A 27,129-nucleotide genomic window follows, 5' to 3' on the forward strand; every position below is an offset into this window, starting at 1 on the left:
ATCTCCTTTCACCCTCTCCACGCCCATTTTACACACCAGAACACTGGGGCTCAGAGAAGTCAAGCGACTCGCCCAGCGTCCCACAGCGGCTCAACTGGGCAGCTTCTTTACAACGTAATTACGCGGGCGGCTGCACCTCCCGCCCTACTCTCCCTTTAACGTTTCCAAGGCGTCCTGGCTCTGAGGTCCCTCATCCTGGGCTGCGGAGCCCGCCGGGTCCCGGAGATCAAGGTCACGGCGGCGCCCCTCGGCGCCCCCTCCCGGCGGAGGGGCCGGCCTCGCATGGCGGCCCCGCCCCCGCCCCGCCCCTCCCCGCCCGGCGCTTCCCGCAGCTCTGGACTCTGCGCGGCGCAGGGCGGCCCCGCGGACGCAGCCCCGAGAGGCCCTCCGGCGGGATGCGCGGCCGGGGCGGGGGGCGCACCCGCTGGCCGGCCCCTGTGCTCTCGCTGCTCCGCGCCTTCGGGATCCGGGACGCCGCCGCCACCGCGCGAGGCCCGGCGCAAGGTAAGCGCGCGGCGCGGGGGGCGGGCGCGGGGCTGGGGGGCGGCTGGCCGGGAGCACGCGCCCTGCCCTGGGCCGCTGCGGGGTGGCTGGGATACCCGCTGCGCCCCCAGCACGGAGGTGGGCGCCTGCTGGCTCGGGCTGTCCCCGCAGTCGAGGCGGGCCACTCTGTCCCCAAAACAAGGGCAGTCAGTGCGCACAGTGGTCCGGAGCGCTGGCCTTGGCGTCGGCGGTCCCGGGATTGGAACCGTCCTGTGTTAGCTGCGTGAGCGTGTGCGCGTGGCACTTGACTTCGTTGTGCCTCGGTTTCCGCATCTGTAAGATGGGGTGCGATCCAGTACTTAAGTCTTGGGGCAGTAGCTGGGATCACGTGAGCAGCGCTTGCTACCCAGTGAGAGTTCCACACGTGTTCCTGGTCCCTTGTTCCCTCAGGAAGGACAGCGGGCCTCCCTCCACCTGTGCAGGGCGGGAGCTGCCAGGGTCCCTGCAGATAGACACCTGCTCCTGGAGTGGGTCCAGCTACAGTTAAAGGGACAGGATCTCAGGCGCGGGACTGAGGAAGCTGGAAAATGGCAGGCCTCCACCTGGTCCAGGGGAGAGGACCTGGGAGTGGGCGGGGCTTAGGTCTCCCCCTGTGGAGGCCAGAGAGCTTTGCCTGGATTTGCCGGCCATTGGTACGGTTGGCAACCAGGCTGAACACTGGTGCGGCCCTAGGAGAGTTAGGCCAATGTTTACCCCAGTGGCCCCTTGGTTGGAATCCCTGGGGGATCCCACCCCAGGCCTGCCCCTTAGAATCTCCTGGAGTCTGTCTTTTTAACCAGTGCCCCGGGTGATTCTGGGATCCAGCTTGTCTGGAAACTGGTTTAGAGACATCAGTGGTTCTCACCAGGGGTGTCCCCCACGCCGGTTTTGGTTGTTACAACTCCTCCCCGCAGTTCTACTGGCATCCAGTGGGGAGAAGCCAGGGAAGCTGCTGAACATCCCATGATGCCCAGAACCCCCCCCCCCCCCCCCCGCCCAACGCCATCCCCCAGAAAAAGAAGGAAAAAGAACGCGCAGATCCAGGCCAGTGGTGAGGAGGTTGGGAAACTCTGAGATCCACCGAGTCACTGGGTCGAGAAGGATGGGACTCTGGGGTTGTTGGGACCAGCAGGCGTCATTTGAGAGCCTGTTGTGTGCCAGGCCCTTTGCGGGGCCCTGAGGATGAGAAGCCCGCGGAGAAGCTTTGGGGCACCTCCGTGTGGTGAGAGGAGCCCCAGCCTAGAGGATGGGCGGCCCTTCTGTTGGTGAATCCACTCATCGTGAATACCAAGCACCCGTAAGCGTGAGGCCTTGTGCGGAGCCCTGGGGGTGCAGCAGACGAGAGGGAGGTGGCCCCCACCCCGGCACTCACCCTCTAGTGGGGGCAGAGGCGCCCTCACCCCGTGCCTGTACACAGTGGGTGCACACGAGCACCAGCTTCCTCCCCTGAAAGCATTCCCCCAAGCTTTACTTGGGTACTGAGTTTGTAGCAAGGTGTATTTGGGGTTAGATTTTGAGAAAGGACATTTCAAATTGTGACCTTCAGCCTCTTGGGAGTGTATTCGGAGCCGTCACAGTGTATGATCTGCCTGTGGACATGATGCAGTTCCTGCCCCACATGCTCATTTCAATTGTTGGGCATTTTTAAAATAGTTCCGTGGCTTCCGTATGAGCCTTGAAGGATGCAGGGCTCAGCCACTGCTAACCCACTTTCGCCAAGGAGGAAGCCGACTGTTTAGCGGGTCAGCAAGTGTTTGTATTAATCACTGAAAATGGCTCAGGCACTGACCTACATGCTGGGAATGCTGCAGAGCAAGGGGGTCAGCTTCCTGCCCTCAGGGAGCTTTGATTCTGGTGGGGGGAGAAAGACAATGGGTGTAGAGGCAAATAAAGTGAAACTAAAAGATAACCTCTGTGCAGAGCAACGTTGGAAGAAGATAAGGACAGAGAGGCGGTGATTGAGGATGGGAGCTGCTTTAGCCGGGGTGGCCAGGGGAGAGTCTTCCAAGAGGGATGTTTGGCTGCAGACTTGAATGGGGAGAAGCAGGGAGCCATGTGAGGATAGGGGGCGAGAGCATTCCCAGCATGAGGAAAAGCAGTGGCAGAGGCCCTGCATGGGACTTGGTGGCACTGGAGAACAGAAGAGGGTCATGAGGCTGGAGACCCTGGGCGAGGGGAGATGAGCCATGCCTGGCCAGGTGGGCCAGTAGACCCTGGACCCTGTGATGAGCTATGGGGGTTTCACATGTGCAACATGAGGCCATTGAGTATGTGGGTTTCACGTGTGTAGTATGAGGCCGTTGGCCAGCTTTAGGCTCAGGAATCGCATGAGTGGCCGTCCTGTGGCAGCAGGCCCCTGGTGGGGAGAGGGCCACCTGCTGCTGGGAGGGCAGGGGTGGGGACAGTGGGCAGCCCCGGGACCCTTAGGTGGTGGAGCTCACAGGCCCTGCTGAAGCCTTGGGGGCCTGAAATCCGGGCTGCTGGCTCCTTAGGTTTTGTGTCTAAGCCTGGGGTGGGAGCTCCTTCTGTGGACTTGCGGAAGGCTCGCTGGAGGAGGAGGGAGACTGCTGGGGGGGGAAGGTTGGGGAGAGGAGGCCACGTTCGCTAGGATAGGCCTGCTGACATCTTCGAGGATGTGCCGGATAGGCCGTCGTCTGTCTGAGTCTGAAGCTTTGGGTGGGCGGGCGGGCGGCCTGGAGCCTCCCATCCGAGATTCCCCGGCACCAGGCTGAGTCTTTGGGTTTCAGTGTTGCATTTCAGTGTTGGGTCAGTTAAAACCCCGTCCAAATACCGAATTTTGGTTTGGAGCAAGGGTCCGGGGACGCGGGGTAGAGCCAGGCTATGTGCCCGCCACTCTGGGTGTTCTGATGGTTGGGCAGTGGAGGTGTCCCCTGACCTCCCAAGGTCTGGACCCGGAAGGGGATCTGTCTGGCCGCCACCTGAAGCTCTGCTGCCCTGATTCCCGGAGCTTGCTTTGGGCAGGTCCTAGCTCCCAACCTTGAAGGGCTGGCGGGCTGTGTCTGTGGCCGGTGCTGCTTTAATTTAGGGACGAATGACCTGCTTATTCTTCCAGAGTTCGAAGTTGGCTTTGGAAACGCTGAGTTGTACTGGGATATTTCTGCATCACATGCGTTGTGGTTTTTTGTTTGTTTGTTTTTAATTTTTTTGAAGGGAAAAGAATGATTGATGAGAGCATGACATGTTCGAGCCGATGCTCGTTACAAGTTGTGGCGTTAGTGGCTGCACGAGGCCACTGCAAATGGAATGCTGGTCTCCCTGGCCCAGCCCAGGGCTCAGAGTTAGGGCTGCGCCAGGCTCCCAAAGGCAGCAGCTCTGAAGACCCAGCTTGGGGCTGAGCTGCCCAATTCTTTGGAAATCATAATGACAACCAGGTGTATTTAGCAGACTTTTCTGGTAGCAAGTGACCAACAATTTAGGAAACGGTAAATCCAAAGCTGGGCAGTCCCAGTAGCTCCAGCTAGCATCCTTTTGGCTGTTCAGGGCTCGGGCTGGGTCCCACCTCCCGCCCTTGGGAATGGGGGGTGCTGCGTGGCTGAGTCCTAGCTCACGGGCCAGTCCACAGGCTGCCCAGCCAGAGACGGAGCCTGCATCACCTCCGTAGCCAGACCTGAGGACCCCCGCTCCCGCCCTCCCTGGAGAAAATCAGTGTGATGGCAGCAGAAGGAGAGTGGGTGCTGGGCATTGCAAACCCCAGCACGTTTCCAGCTGCCCCAGCAGCACGGGAACCCCATACCTGTGCGCACCTGACCTGCAGAACCCACCATGGATCTGGAATCCTCTTCTGGCCTCAGCCTTCTTTCCTGTGACAGGTTTGTGTTTGAAGGCAAAGGCAGGGATTGCAACCTCCAGGCAGCAGCAGAAGGTCCTGCGAGGGTTCGCCATCCAGCTGAGACCTTCCCTTCCCTCCTGTCACCTGCCCAGGTGCCCAGGGAATTTTCCCGCCACTTACCCCTCATCCACCTAAATCTGCACCCCATCATCTTAAAGCTGGCTGATGAACTGGGCCAAGATGAATTGGCTGGTCACTCCATTTTTGCTTGAAGGGAGATGAGTGGTCCTCAGGCTTTAGAACGGGTCTGGCCTGTAGCTGGCACTTGGTAAATATTTGTCAGATGAATGCATGAGATGTTCTCCCACGCAGGCAATAGGTTTCTTTGGAGGGAAAAAAAAAAATATATATATATATATATATATAATTACATTAGTATTTCATGAACACCTTCTCCAAGTGAGAAGTGAAAACATTACAGGATCTCCTTGGAAAAACACTCCTTCCCTGCCCCTCCCTGGAGGGAACCCCTGTTACCATGAGTGTTTTTCCCACCAGACTGTCTTGCCACGTGCGTGTGGGTCTCGGCAGAATATGTACAGGATGGTTTCCTGTAAGTGTTTTTAAAGAGGTGGCGTTTGAATACAGCCGTCTTGTTCGGAAACTTACTGTTTTTATTCAACAGCATGTCTGGGAGATTTACCTGGATTCGTGGATTCTTCCTAATTGCTTTAGACTATTCCACCATTTGAGACCTTCTGTGGCTGCAGGCCGTGGAGGGCGTCCTCAGACCCCCTGTTCCCGGTGGTGCCTCTGTGAACATCCTCTAGGTGCATTTGTGCAAGTGTTTCTCTACAGGGCACGTTCTAAGACGTGGAAGTCCTGGGGCATAGAAAGAGCCTGTTGTAAATTTTACTTGGTTTAGCCAAATTGTTTCCCACAGTGGCTCTGTCACCCCCAAGGGCAGTGTCTGAGGAGCTAGCTTCTCTAGGTCCATTTGTTGAAGGTTGTCAGTCCCACAGGAGAAGAGTGGGACTTCTTGGTTTAATTTGTATTCCCGTGATTGCTGGAGAAGGTTTTTCTCATGCTGATTGGCCCTTTGGATTTCACTTTCTGTGAGTTGCTTCTTTGCTGTGGGGTTGTTAGTTTCTTTTTGTAATTGGTGTGTAAGAGCTATTCGTGTGTTCTGGGTTCTAATCCTCCCTTTGCTACAGAGATTTTTAATCTCCCTGCGGCTTGGCTTTTAATTTTGTTTATCGTGTCTTTGGCTGAGTAGAAATTTTAAAGTTTGTCTTCTTTAAGATACGGTTGACATATAACATGATATGAGTTTAGGTATATTACGCAATGATTCGCTGTTTGTATGTATGGCGAAATGATCAACACAATAAGTCTAGTTATCGTTCATTGCCACAGAGTTACGTGTGTGTGTGTGAGTGTGGTGAGAACGTTTGCCATCTACTCTCTTAGCAACTTTAAATGTACACTTCCAGTAACTATTGTCACCAAGCTGTACATTCCATCCCCACGTTTTCAGTTTTGAAGGGTGAAGTTCATCACGCTTTTTCTTTTTTTTTTTTTAAATAAATTTATTTATTTATTTGCTTTTGGCTGCGTTGGGTCTTCGTTGCTGCACGCGGGCTTTCTCTAGTTGCGGCAAGCGGGGGCTACTCTTCGTTGCGGTGTGCGGGCTTCTCGTTGAGGTGGCTGCTCTTGTTGCGGAGCATGGGCTCTAGGCGCACGGGCTTCAGTAGTTGTGGCACGTGGGCTCAGTAGCTGTGGCTTAGGGACTCTAGAGCGCAGGCTCAGTAGTTGTGGCGCATGGGCTTCGTTGCTACGAGGCACGTGGGATCTTCCCGGACCAGGGCTCGAAACTGTGTCCCCTGCGTTGGCAGGCGGATTCTTAACCACTGCACCACCCGGGAAGCCCCCATCCAGCTTTTTCTTTATGTCTTTGCATTTTGTGTCTTCTTTAAGAAATCCCTTTCTGCCTCACATTTGGAGCAAACACCTTGCCCCAGTTTGCCCAGGATGGTCCTGGTTTTAGCACTGAAATTCCTGTGTTCTGAGAACCCCTGAGTCCCAGGCAAACCGGGACAGTCGGTCATAAACATCTTCACCCATGTTTCCTTTTAATGAGTGTACAGCGTTTTTCTTTACATTTATGTTTCTAATCCACTGTAATTTACTTCTGTGAATAGTATGAGGTAAAATACGGATTTTTAAAAAACTTGAAGTAGAGTCGATTTACAATGTTGTATTGGTTTCAGGTGTACAGCAGAGTGATTCAATTATACGTGCATATATATATTTCAGATTCTTTTCCATTATAGGTTATTACAAGATATTGAATATAGTTCCCTGTGCTCTACACAGGGTCCTTGTTGTTTATCTGTTTTATGTATAATAGTGTGTATCTGTTAATCCCAAGCTCCTAATTTCTCTCTCCTGAATACAGATTTTTAATCAGGGCTCCAGGAGTCAAATGTTTCAATCAGGGAACCGTTGGTTCTGGTGGAAACATCCAGCCGTGCATATGGGCAGAGGAGGAAAGGTGGCCTGGGGGGCAGGCGTGTGACAAGGGGGCAGACCATGTCTCCCGAACCTAACATTGAAGCAGGTTTTGGGCGAGAGTTTCGTTTCTGATTTGATAAAATATATGGTTTTATTGATAACGATCAACGTTTCATTTTGCATTTGAGAAACCCCTTTTACCAAGAAGCACCGGCCCACAGGAGTCAGCTGTTTGGAGAATTCCAGGGGTTCCTCCTCATGGTCCAGCCGCTTCTCCCTCCCCCTTCCCCCCGGAAGGAGCCCTCCCCCCCCCCCCCCCCCCGTGCCCGTGGAGACCTGCGTCCTCGTGACTTAATAAAACCAGGGCACTGAGTCCCCCAACCCCTCCTCTGTTTGAGTTTCATTAAGGCAACCTGCCGCCTTTGGGATTTCTTCCAAAACTCAGTTGCAGTTTATTTTAAGGAAAAACACCACTACTGCAGCTCACACCCCTTGCATCAGACTCCTCCCAGCCGGACTGGGGAGCCAGCTGGGACGGTGGTGACGAGAGGGGCCGTGTCCCGGTGACTTGGGGTCTGCACTGTGTCCTCTGCAGTTGGGGGGGGTGACGGAGGACAAGGTGGGGTGCCTGTTGTCCTTTGAAGACTGGTGACCTTGGTTACCTGGGAAGATGTTGATTTTGCATAATTGTGATATTTTCTGGAAAGGTGACTCGTTCCACCAGTCACGGGTGCGAGTATGTGAGTCTTCATGAGGTCTTTCCCGGGATGGAATCCAGGGGCCCTGGGTGCTCAGAGCTGAGCCGTCCCTCTTCTTTTTCCTGCCCTTGGACACCAGCATCCTGGTTCCCAGGCCTTCAGGTTTGGACTGGGCCCGTACCACTGGTTTTCCTGGGTCTGCGGCTTGTTCCTGGCAAACCATGGGGCTTCTCTGCGTCCATAACCACGTGCCAGTCCGTCATCATAAGTGTCTGTCTGTACGTCTATACATCTCCTACTGGGTCTGTTTCTCTGGAGGACCCTGACTAATACAGCTGGTGTATTAGTCTGGTAAGGTTACCATAACAAACAACCACAGAAATTAAATTTCTCACAGTTCCGGAGGCTGGAAGTCCAGAATGAAGGTTTCGTCCGAGGCCTCTCTCCTTGGCTTGCTGACGGCTTTGCCCTCACGTGGCCCGTGTCCTCTGTGTGCGCCCCGCTGTCTCTCCCTGTGTCCAGGTTTCCTCTTCTTCTAGGGACGCCAGTCAGGCTGGCTTGGGGCCTCCCCAGCAAACCTCATTTAACCTTAATCACCTCTTTAAAGGCCCTGTCTCCAAACAGCATCACATTTGGGCGTACTGGGGGTGAGGGGCTTAAGTTCATGAATTTTGAGGGGACTCAATCCGTCCAGAAACCCTGTGAGGTTAGTGCCACTGTCTGTCGGTGGGGAGCTCAGCGGGGCTGTGGGCTGAGCCTCAGGTCTGCTCCACGAGGCCTTTGCATGGGAACCTGGGTCCCAAGAGGGAGCTTCCAAGAGACACAGCCTCCAGTTCTGACACCTTTTGTGATCTGGCCTTGGAAGTCACACCTCATCACTTCTGCCGTAGAATCAGCCCACCCAGATTGGGGGTAGGGAAGCAGACACCCATCTCTTTTTAAACATTTTAATTAAAATTTTTTTCTTTTAAATTAATTTTTATTGGAGTATAGTTCATTTACAATGTTGTGTTAGTTTCTGCTGTACAACGAAGTGAATCAGTTATACATATACATATATCCACTCTTTTTGAGATTCTTTTCCCCTATAGGTCATTACAGAGTACTGAGCAGAGTTCCTTAGGCTATACGGGAGGTCCTTGTTGATTATCTGTTTTATATGTAGTAGTGTGTATATGTCAATCCCAATCTTCCAAATTATCCCTCCCCCATCTTCCCCCTTGGTAACCATAAACTTGCTTTCTACATCTGTAACTCTTATTTCTGTTTTGTAAATAAGTTCATTTGTACCATTTTTTAAGATTCCACATATAAGCGATATCAGATGACATTTGTCTTTCTCTATTTGTCTGACTTACTTCACCCAGTATGACAATCTCTAGGTCCAGCCATGTCGCTGCAAATGGCATTATTTCATTCTTTTTATGGCTGGGTAATATTCCATTGTATATATGTGCCACATCTTCTTTATCCATTCATCTGTCGATGGACACTTAGGTTGCTTCCATGTCCTGGCTATTGGCAGTAATGCTGCAGTGAACACTGGGGTGCGTGTATCTTTTCGAATTATGGTTTTCTCCAGATATATACCCAGGAGTGGGATTGCTGGATCATATGCTAACTCTATTTTTAGTTTTTTAAGGAGCTTCCATACTGTTCTCCATAGTGGCTGCACCAATTCACATTCCCACCAACAGTGCAAGAGGGTTCCCTTTTCTCCACACCCTCTCCAGCATTTATTGTTTGTAGATTTTTAAATGATGGCCATTCTAGTGTGAGGTGACACTAGACACCCGTCTCTTAATGGGGGCCACGCAGACCCATGTGGTGAGATGTGAGGTGGGGTCGTATCCTGGCCGTATCTGGGAAATACCACCAGCCACACCATCTGAATGACCCCGACACAGCCCCCTTCCCAGTTCCCGTGTGGCCCTCACCGCTGAGTGTGCATGAAAGAGTCGACCCAGCAGCCTCTCTGCTCTCCCTAGAAAGGCCTGCTCGAGGGGTCGGCCTTCCGCTGGCGTCTGAGAACGTGGACTTGGGGAGGGTCCCTTCCATCTCAGGCTGGGAGAGTGGCTCCCTGCGCTAACTGTTTGCACAGAGAGTCGGGTGCACACTGGGGCCCTGCTTTCCTTCTGGGGTCTGCCTTCCTGCTCCCTGCGGGCAGACGGTGCCCACGGGACCAGCCCCCCAAGAGAAACGCTGGGCGCTGAGTCTCCAGTGAGCTTCCCGGGGCGACCACCTGTCTCACGTGTGGTCCCAACTCCTTGGTGGAGGAATTGTGTCCCGTGACTCCACAGGGAGAAGGTTCTGGAAGCTCATGACTGGTTTACCCAGGTGTCACCCACTCGCCTTGTCCCTTTGCTGACTGTGCTCCGTGTCCCCTCTGTAGTGAATCACGGCCGTGAATACGAGTGTACCTGAGTTCAGGGAGCCCCTCTAGTGAGTCCCCAAACCTGAGGGTGGTCCTGGAGACCCCAGCACCGTGGCCGTCTGTTCACTCTCTTGTTCGTGCTCCATCTTTCCCAGCCAGTATCGACCCAGGCCCGCGGCGACCAGCTCACTGTTGTGTGCACACCTGTGCCTAGCACGTGGCAGGTGGCCTTACCGAGAGCACGAACCACAGGTGGGGCTGGGAAATCCCACCTTTTCTCAGCCCACGGAGAGAGCCATCCTTGGGCTCCAGAAGTTTCTTCCTTCGGACAGCATCTGTTCTAACACAGAGCCTCTGGCTTCTCTGCAGAGGAGACCCATTTAGCAGAAAAAGCCCCCAACTCAGCAGCACTTTCCCCCCAGAATTGCAGGGAGCAGCTCACAGCCTCTCCGAAGCATCTCTCTCGGAGAGGCTACCCTGCTCTTCTGAAAGCGTATATTTTTAGACCGTTTCGAATTATTCACACACCCTTCCTACAGCAAACTTGAAACAGGTGTACGGAGGCCTACCTGGGCTCCATTCTCCAATACCGACCCCATGTACTTTGTACAGGTACTGACAGGCGCCCTTGGCAGGCACCTCCATCCGAGTCTTAATCAAAGCGTCTGCCTTGTCCGTTTCCCAGTCGGTCCGGGTCCGATTCTGCCACCAGCAGGTCTCCCGGAAGTCAGGCAGGCATCCTGCTGCTCGCATTGTGTGCATCCTCTATTTGGATGGTGGGGTCACTGCCACTGACCCACAGGGTGAGGACCAGAAATAGACCCTGCCCTAGATGAGGTTTCTGATACAAGGGAAGGACTGTCTCTCTCCACTTCATAGTGTGCAGAACAGCTGTGTGGAAAGGAATGTTATCTTTCGTCTGTGACTAAATCTCTTTTAACTCCTGTAATTCACACGCATGCAGATAATGGGATGCCAGCACGAGAGGAGGCTGCAAATTTCTGTTTCTATTTTTATTTTAAAGGCTTTGCTGTCTGTGCTTTTCCCTATAAGCCACACCCCCAAATCATGGTAAATTAGCTCCAAGTTTTTACCTCTTCCTTAAATATTGTGAGGATAAAAAGTAAGAGGAGGGATGCCTTTCATTTGTAGAACAGAGTGATTTCTAACTTGGAGAATTATGATGAAAGTGATGGATGTTTTGTAATGATCATCTGCGCCGGCTTTGTATGGGAGTCACCACGGTGGGAGAAGCCACGATGAAATCTCCTCTGGGGGGACAGTGATATCACACGAGCCGGGGCCCTCAGCTCTGCCCCTTTGCCTGCATGTCTGTATAGGAGGTGTGACCCCATTTGTCAGATGAGGAAAACCGAGGCTCAGAGAGATGGAGTAACTTGCCCAAGGTCACACAGCTGCCGGAGCTGCACCTGAACCTGGGCGGTCGACTTTGGCAGACGTTGGATTCTTAGCCCTTTGCTTGTTCCTGCCTCAGAATTTATGTTCTCTACCTTTTGTTCTGGAAGACAGTGCTAGTTCTTGGTACCTAATACAGGGGTCCTTAGTGAATGCCCCAACTCAGGCTGCACCGTGGAGGTGCCTGACTTGGAAACAAGGGGTCTGGTGGCAGGAGAGAGCCCTGCCCTGCAGGTGGCTTTCTGTGCCCCGCAGGTGGGACACCTGGGTGGCCGTCTCCACCTGTCCTCCTGTGTGGTTTGTGCCCTTCGTTTGAGTCTTGAGTGGTCTTGAGTCTTGGATGTGCGCACATCCCTCTTCCCAGGTGGTCTATGCGGGGTCACCCAGGGTCGTGCAGGGGTGGGAAAAGGACCCTTGCAGTCCGGCAGACCCGCATGACCAGCCCCCGAGCCTGGCCCTCCTGTGGGTGGAGGATACCACCGGGACTGGCGTCCTTGGTCACCCGGGAGGATGCGTGCGTTCCTCTTCTGTGGCTGCTGAAACGGAGGACTGCGAACTTGGTGGGCTAAGTGACATGTGTCTATCGTCACACGCCCCTTGTGGGTTAGAGGTGTGGAGGGCTCAGTGGTGCCCTGCTCTGGGGCCCACGGGCCAGAGGTGCGGGCAGGTCCTGGCATTCTGAGAGGGAAGCTGAGTCCTGCTCACAGGTGGCAGGACCCGGGTCCCCGTTTCCCTGTGGGCTGTTGGGGGTCCTTCTCTGCTTCCAGAGGCCGCTGTGTTCCCTGACTTCTGGCCCCTTTAGGACCCGCAGTGGTGGGCCGCATCCTTCTCGAATGCCTGGCCCTCCCTTTGCGCCCCTCGTGCTCTTCTGTCTTCTCTCTGCTCTGAGGGCTTCTGTGATTACACAGCCCCGTCTGGATCATCTCGGATAATCTCCCTGTCTTCAGGTCAGCTGATTAGAACCCTGGTTCCATCCGCAAAAGCCTTCACGGCAGTGCCTGGGGTCAAGTTTGATTGAGTAACCCGGGGCTGGGAATCTGGGGAGATTAGAATTCTGCCGTCCACACTGTGGGTAAGTGGATTAGCCCGGGGACCGGCCCATAATGAGCTACTAGGTGCGGACAGGGTGACACCACTGTGGTGAGATCCAGTTAAATCAGCCACGTGAGTTTGTGTTGGGGGAGAGCAGCAGTGTCCAGCTTCGAGGAATCCTGCTATTAAAACAGCCCCCCTCCCCAAATTATAGAGCACGTAAATCAGTTGGTAACTATCTGAATTGTAGCAGTTATCGTGTGTAGGAATCTTGTTTTATTGCAGTTCAGCTGGCATGGTACCTTTGCATCAGGAGTGGGCGGGACATACATAGTTACAATGTATCTGGGCTCTGCCCACTACCCTGCATTCTAGGCTGCCTGTGTCTCTCCCTGTCTGAATTGCAGCAGCCCCTGTCCACCCCCTCATCTCCCCGGCCCCTTTTGCCTCCCTCCAGTGGCCCCATAACCTTCCAAGAGAAGGGAAATCCGTTTTCTTTCCTGGATGGAGACCCTCCTGGGTTTTTCATTCCTCCCAGGATAAAATCTGTTCTCTGCCCCATGGGTCACGAGGCCCTTTGAGTCCTGGGGCCTGTCCCCCACTCTCACCGTGTGCCACCCCATCCCCAGCACTCCAGCTACCCAGCCCCTTCTCAGCCCTTCAGACCGCCCACTGCTCCCACCCCAGGGCCTTTGCACGTGCTGTTGTCGGGAGGGAGCCCTCCTCTCCCCTTCCCCACCCCCTGCAGTGCCTGGCACAACTATGAATAAATGAATCAATCAGTGAAACCCCAAACGGGGGCCTCACGTTCCTTAGGACACATCTCTTGAAACCCCAAACGGGGGCCTCATGTTCCTTAGGACACATCTCTTGAAACCCCAAACGGGGGCCTCACGTTCCTTAGGACACATCTCTTGAAACCCCAAACGGGGGCCTCATGTTCCTTAGGACACATCTCTTGAAACCCCAAACGGGGGCCTCACGTTCCTTAGGACACATCTCTTGAAACCCCAAACGGGGGCCTCACGTTCCTTAGGACACATCTCTGGGATCAAGGCTGGTGGCTCCGTGTGGTCTTCAGACCCACACCTTTCCGAATGCAGGGCCAGCCCCCCGTCTTTGCTGTGTGTCCCAGGTTCTGGTCGGAGCTAGAACCAACCCCACTCTAGATTTCTGCCCCTCCACTCCCTCCTGCCAACAGACCCCCAGGGCCCATTCCCCTAAAATCCTGGGGTTCCCTTTTATACCACGGTACCCCAGGTAGCCCTTGAAAAGAATGAACCAGGAGGGTCAGAGGCCCCCCAGAACTGCCACGTGGAGTGCCAGGACTGATCTCTGCTGCGCCCCAAGTTGTAGCCTCCACTACACGCGGAAATGAATGCTGTTCCCCCGTCCGCCGTGGAAGTCACTGGCACTACTGTTAATATTCCAGAATGTGGACTGGTGAACGCACCAGGATCGAACTGCCTAAATGACTGCCCCTCCCCCCATGAAATCCCAGCGGAGCCACCAGCTTTAAACTGCACAGCGGGTTAGTGAAATGTAGGCTCTGAAAGCGATCACAGCTTCTATGAAAATATGGACGCAGCCATCATTATTTATAGGTTTGCACAAGTGACTTCTTGGAATTATCGCTCCCGCCAAGGAACTTAGGAAGGATTTTTAAAAGTTTAAAGTACTATAAACCTGGTGCTGTGAACTTTCTGTAATTAATGGATCGGGCTCGCTGCCGTGTTTGAACTGTTACCCGGTAAAAGGCTGTCTCCCGTGCCTGCGATGGGTTGTTAGAGACATAAATCCGTGTGTGGTGAGGCAGTAAGCCCAGCTCTGGGGTCTCCCAAGGGAAAGGAAAGAAGCCCCTTTAGAATATAAATCCAGTAAACATACTCCAGTGCACACGTTGAATTGGAGGAAAGAGAAAGTGTCTGGGTGACAATGACCATTGTTTAAACATGAATTATCTTCTTTTAAAAGCCAGAGTCAAGTGGCTGGACCGTCGGGCGGTGAGCATAACTGCTGAAGAGCATTGCCAGCTTGCCCTTTTATTTATTATTAACATTCTAATCATCCACGTCTTTCAGAATCCCTTTCTCCACAGTTGTGGGCATCCCGTCCTCACGTGTGTCACTCCAGGGTCACAGGGTGGCTGCTGGAGCTCCAGACCCCGCAAGACACTCGGACAGGAGGCAGGCACGCTGCTGTCAGCACCTACCAGGGTGATGGTGACAGCTGCCTTTTCTGTGTGTCTCCCCGTCCGTCCATCAGCGGCGTTTCCCACAGAGGAAGCCAGCCCACTCCCTTCATTAGCTAGAAACAGGGCACACGCATCCTCCAACAAGGGAGGTGTATAGGATGTACCCAGGACGGGAGGTCCCCTGAGACTTTCGGCTTTGTGCTCCAACGCACCCCGGACACGCAGAAGCAGGAGCTGCCTGGGGCTGTTTTCTTTCCTTCCTGCAGAGGGCGCCCCCATCCCTCCCCTGGTTCGGCTTCTTGCTCCGTATTCTTTTGCCTCCATCCCTGCCATCCTATGGGGCCCTCCCGGCGGCCTGGATGTGCTTGGGGCACGTAAGACATCAGAAGGCCAGCGTCTTGCACCAGAGGACTTTTTGTGTCTCGAGTGCTGGGACCGAATGCCAGCACCCTACGAGGGAGGCCCTTCCCCGACTCACACGCGGGCTTAGAGGGGACACACAGTTAGGAAGTGATGGAACCCCCTCTCGTGCCCGGGTCTTAGACTCCGGCTCTAGATAGCCTGAGCACGGAAGACACTCTGAGGAGGGCTAAGCCTGGGGCCACCCACGGCCGTTTCTCAGGCCAGCTGTGGCTGCCGATGCCTTTCAGGGCGGGGACCATGGTTGGTGACATGGAGGCTTTTGTTTTAGAAGAGTTGGGTGTGTTTAGAAAAGAGCCACGGCTGGTATTGCATTGAGCACCACCCTGAGTAGCCTTATGGGCAAGGCTGGTGATGGAAACCCCAGCAAGGTCAAAGGGCAAAAGAAGCCAAGTTCAAGGCTAGGTCAGCCCTCAGGTCAGGGGAAGTTCCCACAGGCCATTGTTGGGCGCAGTTCCTTCTGTGACCAGCAGAGGGCGGGGCTCCCCTCCTCAGCGTGGGCTCCGTGGGACCTGCTTTGTCTTCACCCTTCCCTCTCCTTTGGCCTCCAGTCCCCACCCTGGGGGATGCTCTCTGGACCCTCTTGCATTGTTTCCGTTTCCCTAAGAGCTTGGACAGAGACTGTGGCTGGAGCAGTTCTTTTTAAGCGTTTGAGTTTGCTGGTTTAATTCTGTTCTGTGACGGGTAAGGAAGGGTCCCTGGAGCCTCAAGGAGAAACCTCAGGTCTGGAGGGCAGGAGCTGACGTGGGTCCTGAGGGTGCTGGGCCCCCCACTTTTGGAGCAGCGATGCGTTGACGCCCCTGTGCGCAGTCGTTGATTTGGTCAACGGATACCAGCTTCTTGGGCACCTGCAACGCCCCAGGCTTCTGCCTGACAAAGATCCCTGAACCCATGGTGGCGACCTGCTGGGGTCCCAGGTCCTTGGGCCATCAGCTCTGCAGGGGTCGTCGACATGCAAGGGGTCTCCAAGAGCACCGCTAGCACTGGTCCAGCTCTTGCCACGTGACCTCTGGGAACGGCCGGGCAGGAGTGACCATGCTCTTTCTAAGGTGAGGAATCACAGTTCCAGAGAGGGGTCCCCAGCCTGCAGCTGGTACCAGAGGGCCTGTGGGACGCAAAGCATGTGCCCTTTTGTCCCTCTCTCACCTGGGGTCCCTTCTGTGTCACCAGCTGCAGGAATCCTCTGGGGACCCACTTCTGAGCTCAGCACTTGTCTTGCACCGTGCTCACGACAGGGACCACAAGACACTGCATGGACAGGGTCCACACCCCCTCCTCCAGCCTAGCTCACACCTGGCCCCTCACTCTGCCTCTTTTTGGGGACTTCAGAGCTCTGTGCTGCTCCCACCTCATGGCCTTTGCCCAGACAGTTCCCTCTGCCTCCTTGACTTGTCTGATTAATCCCACTGAGACTTCAGTTTCAGGAAGAGCATCACTTCCTCAGACCAGGCTCTGCTCACCCAGGTTGGGCATCCCTCACTCTTGTGTTCACTGAAATCAATGGATTGATGGATTGCTTAGTTCTGAATCCTCTCTTCTCTGCAAGATCACGAGCTCTGAGAATTCAGGGTCCAGTAACGTCTTGTTTCATTGTGGTATTCCCAGAAAAATCCTACGTTTTGTCACAAAATAGATACTCAGGAAATATTTGACGGATGGCAGTAATCTGCATCTTTTTAAAATTGAGGTATAGTTGGTGGACAATATTCTATAAGTTTCAAGTGTACAGCATAGTGATTCCCAGTTTTCGTATTTTTCATCTGCACTTTGTGTAAGAAGGAAACCAACCCTGGAGACACCTGTGGGCGGGCTTGGGCCTCTGTGTGGTCCTTTTTCCACACACCTGCTAACAAGGGGCACGTCTGTGTGTATGGGTGGCTCTGCCAGCCTCAGAGTCACCTCTGCTGTCGTGTCCCCACCACGCCTGTCCTGGGCAGAGGAAGGCCCTCCCTTTCCTTCACCACTTCGTGTTTTCAGAAGGGACGAATTTTACAGGCTTCGTCATCTTTGTAGTTCTTTGAGGCAGCTGTGTTGAGACTGTCAGGGCTGCCCGGAGTCAGCAAATGGCTTTGGGTTTCTGATCAGGGACCAGAAGGGTGACCCCTGGGAGGACTTCAGTCTGATTCGGAGCCCAGGGCAGGGACAGGGGAGGTTGCAGTGAGACTGTGCCTAGCAGAGGTGAGAGGTGGAACCCAGTCATTCTTCAGATCAAAAGCTCAGCCCAGGTGCCTCTGTGTACCTGGTTTTGTTTTTTAAAACAGCCTCACTGAAATACTTTACGGACCATAAAGGTCACCTGTTTAAAGTGTAGAATTCCATAGCTTTTGGTACATTTACAGAGTGGTGAAACCATCACCATAATCTTATTTTAAAACACTTAGAACGTTTCTATCACCCCAAAAAGAACCCCCTTCCTCATGAGCAGCCCCTCCCTTTGCCCCCGTGCCCCCTCCCTGCCCTAGGTAACCACTAATCTGCCTTCCGTCTCTGTGGACATTTCACATAATGGAATCATATAGTATATATATGTATATTTCACATGCTGGAATCCTATAGTATATATATGTATATTTCACATGATGGAATCCTATAGTATATATATGTGTATTTGTGTGTGTGTGTGTGTGGCTGGCTTCTTTCACTTGGAACACTTTCAGGGTTCACCCATATTGTAGCAGGTGGCAGTATTTTATTCCTTTTTATGGCTGAATGATGTTACATTGGACGGTGCACCACATTTTATTTATCCGTTTATCATGGATGAAGACCCCCATGGGACCCTCCAGGCTGGGACCTGCGGACAGCAGCCTTCTGCACCCCTTGTGGGCCAGATCTTCCCAGGCCTCTAGACGGCCCTGGTCTGGGTGTGGATAACTTGGACGGCCTGAGTCTCTGCTGCAGGCAGTTCACCAGACTTTTGTTTCTACCGATCAGTAGAGGTGGGGTCACTAATGTTTTTAAACCTCAAACTATTTTTATTTTGGATCATTTCAAAGCCAGAGAAAAATATGATGACCAGCTCCACCTCTACCCGACTCAAATCAATATTGTACCAACATACACGCTGAAGAACTAACGTATTTGGTGGTCACCCTTGTCTTCCGTCCCTCACCTCTCTGAGGGGACTGCTGCTAAGCGCCCAAAGCCCCAGGTGCAGTGAGGACCCACATTTCCCCACACAGTGCTGTCCTTGGCCCTTCACTGGGGTTCACCCAACACCGCCAGGTGCTCCCCCTGCACCCCAACCCTGCTTTAGGTGCTGGCCGGATACAAAGAAGCAGCCCCAGGAAGGTCCCCAGCCCCTGCCCAGCTTCAGGACCCCTGGCAGGCTCCTCTGAGCCCCGGTTGTTTTCATCACCCACAGTAGGGCTGAGAGCAGCACCCTCTACCTGGGGTGGCTTGAGGGGCTGAGACAGGATCCTGCCCATCGGAGCTTCTCTGCACAGCAAGGCCGGGGCTGGGCGCACCCTCCCCCGGCATCCCTGTGGCCCTGCCACCTGAGGGTCTGGCCCCCTTCTTAGCCCAGGCTGTGTGACACAGCTCCCCTTTCTGTGTCCTTTACTGGGCTTTCCTCTTCTTCATCGCCCGAGCCTTAGCCGGAGGTGTGGGAGTTGCCTCTCTTTCTCCCACACCACCATCTAGAAGGGTTAGAATTGCTCATTAGCCCCTTGGGGGGCACTTCTGTAAGTGGCAGCCCTAGGCGGTGTCACCTCCCTTGCCTTGCCTGGTCTCATCAACTCCATCAAGGAATCTGGGGGAGGCCTCCCTGGAAGGTGCCAGGTGCCCCTCTGCCTCTCTCCTCCCCGGCGAGGGGCTGAGGGCTGGGGGGGAGGGGGAAGGAGGGCTGGGCAGTGGGGAGGAGGCTGTGGTGGGCGGGGACAAAGCTCCGGAGTGCCCCACCCCCCATCCCACGGTGGCCTCCAGATCCCCGAGAGAGGAAGGGCCCTGAAGCTGCTGGGGAGATTAGGCCCTGACCTCCGAGGGAGGCACCCTCAGGGTTTCCTCCCCGCCAGCGGGGAGCCGGAGGAAGCGGGGAGCCGGAGGAAGCGGGATGTGGAATCCTTGTTTCCAGAGAGCGGCTGCGGTGGGAGTGGGCGGTTCAGAACCCAGGATTCAGCCCTCTTCCTCGGGGCGGGCGGCGTGCAGTTCAGGTATTTGAGACCCCGCCCCATCCCCACGCTGGCTCTCGCTCCCCTCTCTCGTGACGTCAAGCTCCTCTCGCGGGGCATGATGGGAGAATCCTAATGTTTTCCAACAGATGCTCCAAGAACAGCTTTCAGATTAAAGCAATCGCCAGAGCAAAGATTCTTCTTTTTTCTTTTTTTTCCCCCGGGGGGTGGGAGGTGGGGTGGGGGGAGGGAGCGCCCCCAGAAATTCTCGGGCATCACCCCCTGCCCCAAGCACGCAATAAACACTGACAAGAAAAAGTTTTTATTTCCTGGTTCAACTTTTTTTTTTTTTCCTGGAATATAGACTGAAGAATGGGAATAAACACGAATAAATAACAGAGCGAGGCCGCGCACGCCGGGATGCGCCTGGCTGCAGCCGCGAGGCTATTGTCTCACCGCCCTGAAGCCAGCCCCGGCCTCGTCCTCCGGCTTCTTCCCTTTCCCTGTCCTTTTTTATTTTCCTTTTTAAAAAGCCGCCCCCTCCAGTCCCCTGGCCAGTGACCTTGGCCTCCTCGGATGCTCTGATTACACGCGGCTCCCACCAACTTGCCCCCACGCCGGCCGGGCCCATGGCCACGTCCGAGGACGGGAGCGGCTGCCTCGTGTCGCGGGGCCGCTCGCAGAGTGACCCCAGCGTCCTCACCGACTCCACGGCCACGTCCTCCGCGGACGCCGGGGAGAACCCAGGTAACGGGGTGGGCGGGGGAGGGCGGGGAGGGCCGGGGCAGGGGGCGCTGGGCGCCAAGTCCCGGGCGCTGCTGCGCGCCGGGGCTGCATTTGCGGAGCCGCGGCAGGACCCGGTCGCTCAGGCTCCCCATAAGGCGGCGGAGCCCTTTGTCCGGGGAGGAGCCGGTTCCCCGGGTAGAGCCCGGCACTCCGCATCTGCCCTCCTTGCGGGTTGGTGGGATCTGCTGGCCCCTCCGAGGGGCTTCCCTTCTTTGGGTGGTGACCAGCTGGGGGCCGGGAGTCAGACCTGTGGCCGCCTCTACCAGCGCCGGCTCCGAGCTCTGCTTCCCTCCCCCGCGGCCCCAGCTCCGGTGGCCCAGGAGGCCCGGCTGGGGCATCCCCCGCCCGGGCAGGGCAGCGCTTATGCGGCCGCCGCGCAGAGGGGTTCCGCGGGGCGCCCAAGTCGGCGGGGCCTGGCGCACCTGGGCGCGCCCGCCCGCCTCCCGGGACAGGTGTGCTGGCAGAGCTGCCACTGGGAGATGAAGGGCATGCGTGCACCAGGACGGAGCCTGATTTCATTAAATTATATGGACTTCGTTCATTCCCCCACCCCCCGCGGCAGCGTCGATTGTTTAGGTGATAAATCCGGTCACAAAGGAGTCTATACGGCTTGATTGATTACTTTCCAAAGAGGAAGAAAGGCCTAATAAAGCAGGAGGGGGGTGGTGGGAGGTGGGCTGTGCGCCCCGTCACCATGGAGACGCAGGAAGCAAAGTGATCATTAAAACCTTTCTCCACCAGAAGGCAATTTTCACTTCACAGGGAGAAGTCTGAGCTTCTGAAATGTAGGGTTCAAAAAAAGAATCAAAGCTGGTGTTTTGGTATCACGCCACAGGACTCCATTCGAATCTTAGAGAAGCACCATCCTGTCACAGGTTCTGTTTTGACAATAAGTTGCTCTTACCTTCCTTTGAGGATTGTCCCTCTCTAAATTCACTGACCCCAGATGGGGACTTGATCACGGTAAATGGTGGGCATCAAACTCCTGATACTCCCTGGGGCTGGGGTGAACCGGCTTTGTGGGGAGGGATTCCTTCACTCCGCTGGAACACAGAGGAGCTTCACTATTTAACTGCAAAGAAAGACGGGTTAAAAGGCAGCTCTGTGGGCGCCAGGGCCCAATCTGAAATTTTAAACAATAAACCCATGCAAGGCTTGTAAGATTTCTTTGTTAGGACTATTGACACTGTCATTTGGTCAAACTAAGGTACCCACCGGAGGAGATCCCTGGCCCTTTTTTTATATCTGGGAGGGCAAGTTAATTTCCTTAGAGTTTCAAGCAGAGGTAGCTCTGCGTAGACCCTTAAGGCTTTAATTAATCCATTTATTAGAAATCTGGGATTAAGCCCTCAGCACTCCATGGTGGATTGGTTTTCTCTGTGTTGGAGATGCACATCCATGATTGTTCCAATTATGGAAGTTGAGTGGCTCGTCATGAGAAAATCCTTTTCAGCTCCTTTTGTCTCCCTGGCAGTAAAAGGAAGCAAACTTGAAACAGGAATTATGGAGGATTTCGCTTTTTGGCTGTCTGTGAGTTGATGCCTCCGTGGGTGGGAACAGAGGGCTTGACAGGTGTCTTGTGCGGGTCCGCCTGGGAGAGAGGTGGAAGAGCTTGGATGTCCGTGATTAAGTGATACCACGGGAGGCTGAAAGCCCGAGTTCGTCTCTGGTTCAGATGCTCAAAATGGGACCCAGCGAGCAGACGCCTGAGGTAAAAAAAAGTCTCTAGTAGGTATAATTCTGTGAGTGGTAGAACCTTACTAAAAAGCAAAAATCAGTGAAGTATTTAAGGATTGTGTTCAGCACAGGAGTTCACGGTAGAAAGAGATTCAGAATCTTCAAGTTGGAAGCGACCTGGGAGCTTGGAGTGGGAAGGGTGATCAGGGAGCATTATCTACACCTGCTTTGCTTGGTCGGCTTGGCACGTGCTTGCATGCCTCTTCTGATGGGGGACTCACTTCTTTTCGATGCAGTGCATGCGTCTCTTTGGGCAGACCGATTTGAAAAGTCTTTTTCAAACGATCTGGGAAGGTCTGCTACCAGTCAGTTCTGATGTGATCTTCTCATGACGCACGTTACCTGGGTTTTCAGAGAGTCTGGTGTTGTTAGTTATCGCGCCCACCTGAGTCACTTCCTCACTAGGTTGAAGAGTCCCAGCCCTTCGCCTCCCTTGCCCTGTGGGACCTCTCCCATTTGTCCGCCTGCTGCTCTAAAGAGCTGCTTCTGAAATGTGAAGCTCACAAGCCAGCTGTGGAATAACCCGGTGCAAAGTCAGATAGAAGTGTCACCTCCTTCCATCTACATTCTGTGACTTTATAAAAACAGCCCAAGGTTGCATTTACCTTTCCCCCCTCCAAAATGCATCCTTAACGCGTCAGTATTCTCTCCACAAAAACTCAGAACAGGGCTTCCCTGGTGGCGCAGTGGTTGAGAGTCTGCCTGCCAATGCAGGGGACACGGGTTCGTGCCCCGGTCCGGGAAGATCCCACATGCCGCGGAGCGGCTGGGCCCGTGAGCCATGGCCGCTGAGCCTGCGCGTCCGGAGCCTGTGCTCCGCAACGGGAGAGGCCACAACAGAGAGAGGCCCGCGTACCGTAAAAAAAACACAAAAAACTCAGAACATTATGGGAAAGGTAAGCAATGACACCCCTTTCTGTCACTCTCCAGAGGTTATCTCTGTGACGAGTTCGGTGGAGCATCTGGACCTTTTCCTGCGTGTTTATATCTACAGGTTCTTGGGGAAAGGCATTTAAAAGAACTCAAGTGGTAACACACTGTATGGAAGGTTCTTCCATTTGGGTTTCTACTCAACACTGGGTCTCAGCGATCTCCCTTTCTTAATAACCACATAGTGTCGCAGGGAATATATTTTTCTCAGTTGAGCTATTAGATATTTGTGTCTTCAATTTTTAACTATTACAAGCAGCACAGCAGCGGTCATCCAGACAAAGCCTTCTTGTGCTCCTTTGTGAATTTCCTCTAGGGTATATCTGGGTCACAGGAGACTCACATTGAAAATTTTTCTGATACTGCGTCCTCCTGGAAAATGGACCATTGATGCTCCTTCAGAATCTGAGAGCACCCTTTCTCCAAAGGCTTGCCAGCACCTGAGGTCATCAGTCTGGTTTTTTCTCTCACACGAAGGGTGACGGGGGTCTCTTGTGTTTATTTGTGGCTCTTTGACTGCTGCTGAGCGTGAACATCTTTTTGTGGCCTTATTAGTGTGTTAAATCTCAGCGGCCAGGGACTGCGTGGCAGGGATGAACGATTCTCCCAGAGGCTCGCCCTAATGCTCCCTCCACACCGTTACTCCATTCACGATTCCTTTGGCAGCGTTCCTTTTACAGCGTTCTTCACTGCAAATCCTTACTCTGTACCCACAAGCGTGGTTAAGATTTTCCCCCAGGGCCTCCCTGGTGGCGCAGCGGTTGAGAGTCCGCCTGCCGGTGCAGGGGACGCGGGTTCGTGCCCCGGTCCGGGAGGATCCCACGTGCCGCGGAGCGGCTGGGCCCGTGAGCCACGGCCGCTGAGCCTGCGCGTCCGGAGCCTGTGCTCCGCAACGGGAGAGGCCACGACAGTGAGAGGCCCGTGTGCCGCAAAAAAAAAAAAGGTGACTTGGCATCCCATCACCTTGCCTCCCTCTGAGGGGTTCATACTCGCGAGGAGAAGTTTTGCTTTTTCTCGTTCCATTAGCTCTCAGGCCATGGGATGGGCTCTGCCCTGGCGTTGGTCCCGTGTGGACCTCCTTCTGGTCCGAACCCACGTCACCTCCTCACCTTGTCCCTTCACTGCTCTCGCCCGCTCATCCCCCACTTCCTGACATCCTCTCCTCCCCGGGTTTTCCCTGCATCCCGCGGCACGTCTTCCCAGCGCATCGCATGGGGGTTCCCACAGGGCCTTCTTCCTCCATTCTCAGCTCTCTCCCTGGTTCCCAGATGCCAGGACCAGAGACTGAGCCGAGTCACCCTGGACAGCTGTTTAGAATGTTTCCATGGGGACCTGCAATTTGTCTTTTTGAAGATTCTGCTGTGCAGCCAGGTGGGGGACCCTTTGATCTAGAGCGGGTTTCTCAACCTCGACACAGTTGCCATTGGTACTGGGATCCTCCTCTGCTCTGGGGGCCCCCCTGTGCTTTGTAGGATGTTCAGTAGCCTCCCTGACATCTGTCCACTAGACAACAGTAGCACCCCTGGTTGTGACGATCGAAAAATGTCCTCAGACGTTGCCAGATGTCCCCTGGGGGCAAAATCTCCCTGGAGAACTGCTGATGGAGCTCTTTCATTGTCAAACCCTAGCAGTGTATCAGGATCCCCTGGAAGGGTCGTTAACCGCCCCCCCCCCCCCGCCGCCCCGCGCCGCCCCGGTGTTTCCAGTTCAGCCTGTGTGGTGGGGGCCGGTGATGTGCATTTCTAACACGTGACCAGGTGACGCTGATGCTTCGGGTCAGGTGAGCACACCTGGGGACCCACTGAGCCTAGTCCTTTGCCACGGTCTCAGTCTGTGCTGACAAGTTCCGTGTGTGTGTGTGTGTGTGTGTGTGTGTGTGTGTGTGTGTGTGTGTCTGTCTGTCCATGTCCGCGTGTGTGTCCCTGTGGGACCTGCCTTGACCTGTCTGGCTCCTGAGCTCCAGACGTCTGGGTCCTGCTGACCTCTGCTTGCCCAGGTCTCGGGCCGATCTTACCTCCTCAGAGGGTCCTCTTTGTTCACCTGATGAGACGAAGTAGCTACCCTGCCCCCACCGCCCAGACCCCCTTCCTCCGTCCCAGTTTGCTCATGATCACCACCTGGGACTCTGGGCTCACTCTCGGTGGGCCGGGCTCCCTAGGCCAGGAGCGCAGCACAGACTTCTCCCACAGGAGGCCTCGGTAAGCATCTGTGGAACCAGGCACAGTGTCTTAGTGGACGAGGCCTGGGGCTGGCCAGATGGCTGGCCAGGGCCTCCGTGGATAAGCAGCTCAGTGGCAGCCTGAGAGTGGCTGGCAGGTCAGTGTGGAGGAGGCTGGGACCACATCTTTCTGCAGGGACAGATCCACCTCTGCTCATGGCCGGGAGAGGGAGAAGCCTCTCAGAGCATCCACTCCCCTCCTGAGCTGCAGACAGACTCACAGACACATCCGCACCCCAGACTCCAGGCTCCGGCATCCCTTTGCCTGAACCTTTTATTGGTGCCCCAGCGCGGGGTGGGGATGAGGGGGTCGCGGCCTGCTTTCTCCACGGCGTGGTTCTCCCCGGCTTCGTTCCTTGCACGTTCCCTTGCTCCGGAGTCCTGAGTTTTGGGGATCTCACTCTTGCAGAGTGTCTCCATGGCTTAATTAGCAGTAGAACTATGCAGTAATTACCTTGTCAGCTTCTTCTTGGGGGTTATTAAAAACAAAAGCTGCATGCTTAAAGAAATATGGAGTTTAGAAAACTTAGAATTTTTTCTGCTTATGAAAGTAGGAGGCTTTTGAAACTTCCCTTCCTCAACCCTCCTCACCCTATTGCGACACAGAAGGCAGTGACAAGGGACAGCTTCATCCCTGGGACCTTCCCAGGTGCTAGGTGTGGCTGTTCAGCAGAAGGCCAGCCACAGGCAGAGCCCAGGGTCTCCCTCCCGCCCCACCCCATCCCTCTCGGTCACTTCAGCCACTTTCCTTCTCCTCACTGGTCGCTCTGTGAAATGATCTCACTTATTTGACCAACTAACTTATTCTCTGTCTCTCCTGCCACATAGCACCCAATACAGTAGCCACTAGCTCCTTATGGCAATTTAAATCTAAATGAAATAAATTAACCTTAAAATTTTCTTTCCTCAGTCGCACGGGTCACATTTCAAGCACTCAGTTGCCACGTGTGGCTGGCGGCAGCCATGTTGGATCGTGTGGATCTAAAACATTCCATCCTTGGCGGCTCTGTCAGACAGCACTAGTCGGTGGAACACCCTGAGGGTCCTCTTGGCTGTGCTGCCCTTGGCTGTCCCCCCGGGGATGTTTGTTGACTGAATGGATAAGTCGAAGTGTGATTGACGTGGTCATAGAGCTCTTCTGCTGGAGCCCTTGGTTGATCATCTCACGCCCTTAAGGGGAGGACACCCAAGCAGGAGTCATTTCTTATCCACACAGGATTAATTTATTTCAATGCATTGAGCTCCTCCAGAGAACCTAAAATGTGCCATGGTTGGCCCTGGCTGGATGGGTCTCTTTGACAAAGAGAACGATGACAACCGAAGAGATTCTTTGCCTGGAATTGGATGAAGGGGTCCCAGGCCTGGCTCTGCCACGTACATGCTGTGTGACCTTGGGCAAGTCATTTCACCTCCTCTGAACCTCCATTTCCTGTCTGTAACATGGTGGTAGAGAATGTCCATAACTCCGGGTGGGGGAGGATTACTCAGCTGTTGTCTGTAACAGATGCTAGTCATTGGTTTCACAGCTGTGAAGAGGCAAGGCTCTCCTAGGACATCCCCTAATCGCCTTGAGATAATTCCATCTTCTGTGACTAATGTCGGAAGGGTGCAGACCCTGTGATGAAGACGTGGAGACAGCCTGTGGGTTGATCTGCAGCCCCTCCTCTAACTGGCTCTGTGTCAGGGCCAAGCTGGTCAACCTCTCTGGGCTTCATTTCCTCCACCTGTGAAATGTTTGTGCTGCGTGGACCTGGCCGTGGTCCCTGCGAGGACTCGGGGACCCACACCCCTCGCTGTCTCAGAACAGTGAGACCACAGGGTCCGTCCTCAGGAAGCAGTGATGAGAAGAAGGGGGGGGGGTCCGGTTCCGATTCTGATTCTGGTCTACCCAGAGGGCAGCAGCAGCGTGCCGTGTGGACATGTTGGTTCTAACAGTCTTCCCACCAGCCCGGGGCTCCTGACCTCACCTGCCCTTTCCCACACCGACCCTTTTCTACTCCCCGCAGCCTCCCTCCCTGCCCGGCCCCAGGTCTGTCCAGCCATCCTCATATGCTGCCCCCCGGCCCCCTTCCTGCCTCCCCCGCCGCCCCGACTGCAGGCCTACTGGAGTCTCCCCACCTTCTTTAAGTTATTGACTTTGGTTCTCTAATTATGGGATAGCACATTGGTGGTCTTGAAGTCAGATTTGAATGTGTGTGTATATATATATATATATATTTTGATTGTTTCATGAATTTGGTGACCTCTTAGGGAAAGGTACCTGTGTTGAAGGACACAGGTGACTCATTTTAACACTAGGCCTGGGAGTGGCCAGACCACCTGCAGGAGGCCGTGGGTGTGGAGGATGGGAATGTTCCAGGCCCCTCACCCATGCTTCCATCAGAGCATC

At 54.5% G+C, this 27,129-nt stretch overlaps 1 protein-coding gene across 2 annotated transcripts in view; it reads left to right on the top strand.

Moving 5' to 3' along the window:
- The first annotated feature begins 357 nt into the window (after positions 1-357).
- Positions 358-27,129, top strand: part of PHACTR3 (phosphatase and actin regulator 3) — a 237,562-nt gene continuing 210,790 nt past the window's right edge. Inside the window, exon 1 of one of the 2 annotated variants that reach the window (XM_060285055.1) lies at positions 358-504. In XM_060285055.1, the coding sequence (XP_060141038.1) occupies positions 396-504 (109 nt within the window). In that variant the 5' untranslated portion in view covers positions 358-395. Of the gene's footprint in view, positions 505-19,300; positions 19,817-27,129 lie in introns of those variants that run through there. The other variant, XM_030841610.2, reaches the window with a different exon arrangement.

The sequence above is a fragment of the Globicephala melas genome, chromosome 15, assembly GCF_963455315.2.
Source record: "Globicephala melas chromosome 15, mGloMel1.2, whole genome shotgun sequence".
In the NCBI taxonomy this organism is placed as follows: domain Eukaryota; kingdom Metazoa; phylum Chordata; class Mammalia; order Artiodactyla; family Delphinidae; genus Globicephala; species Globicephala melas.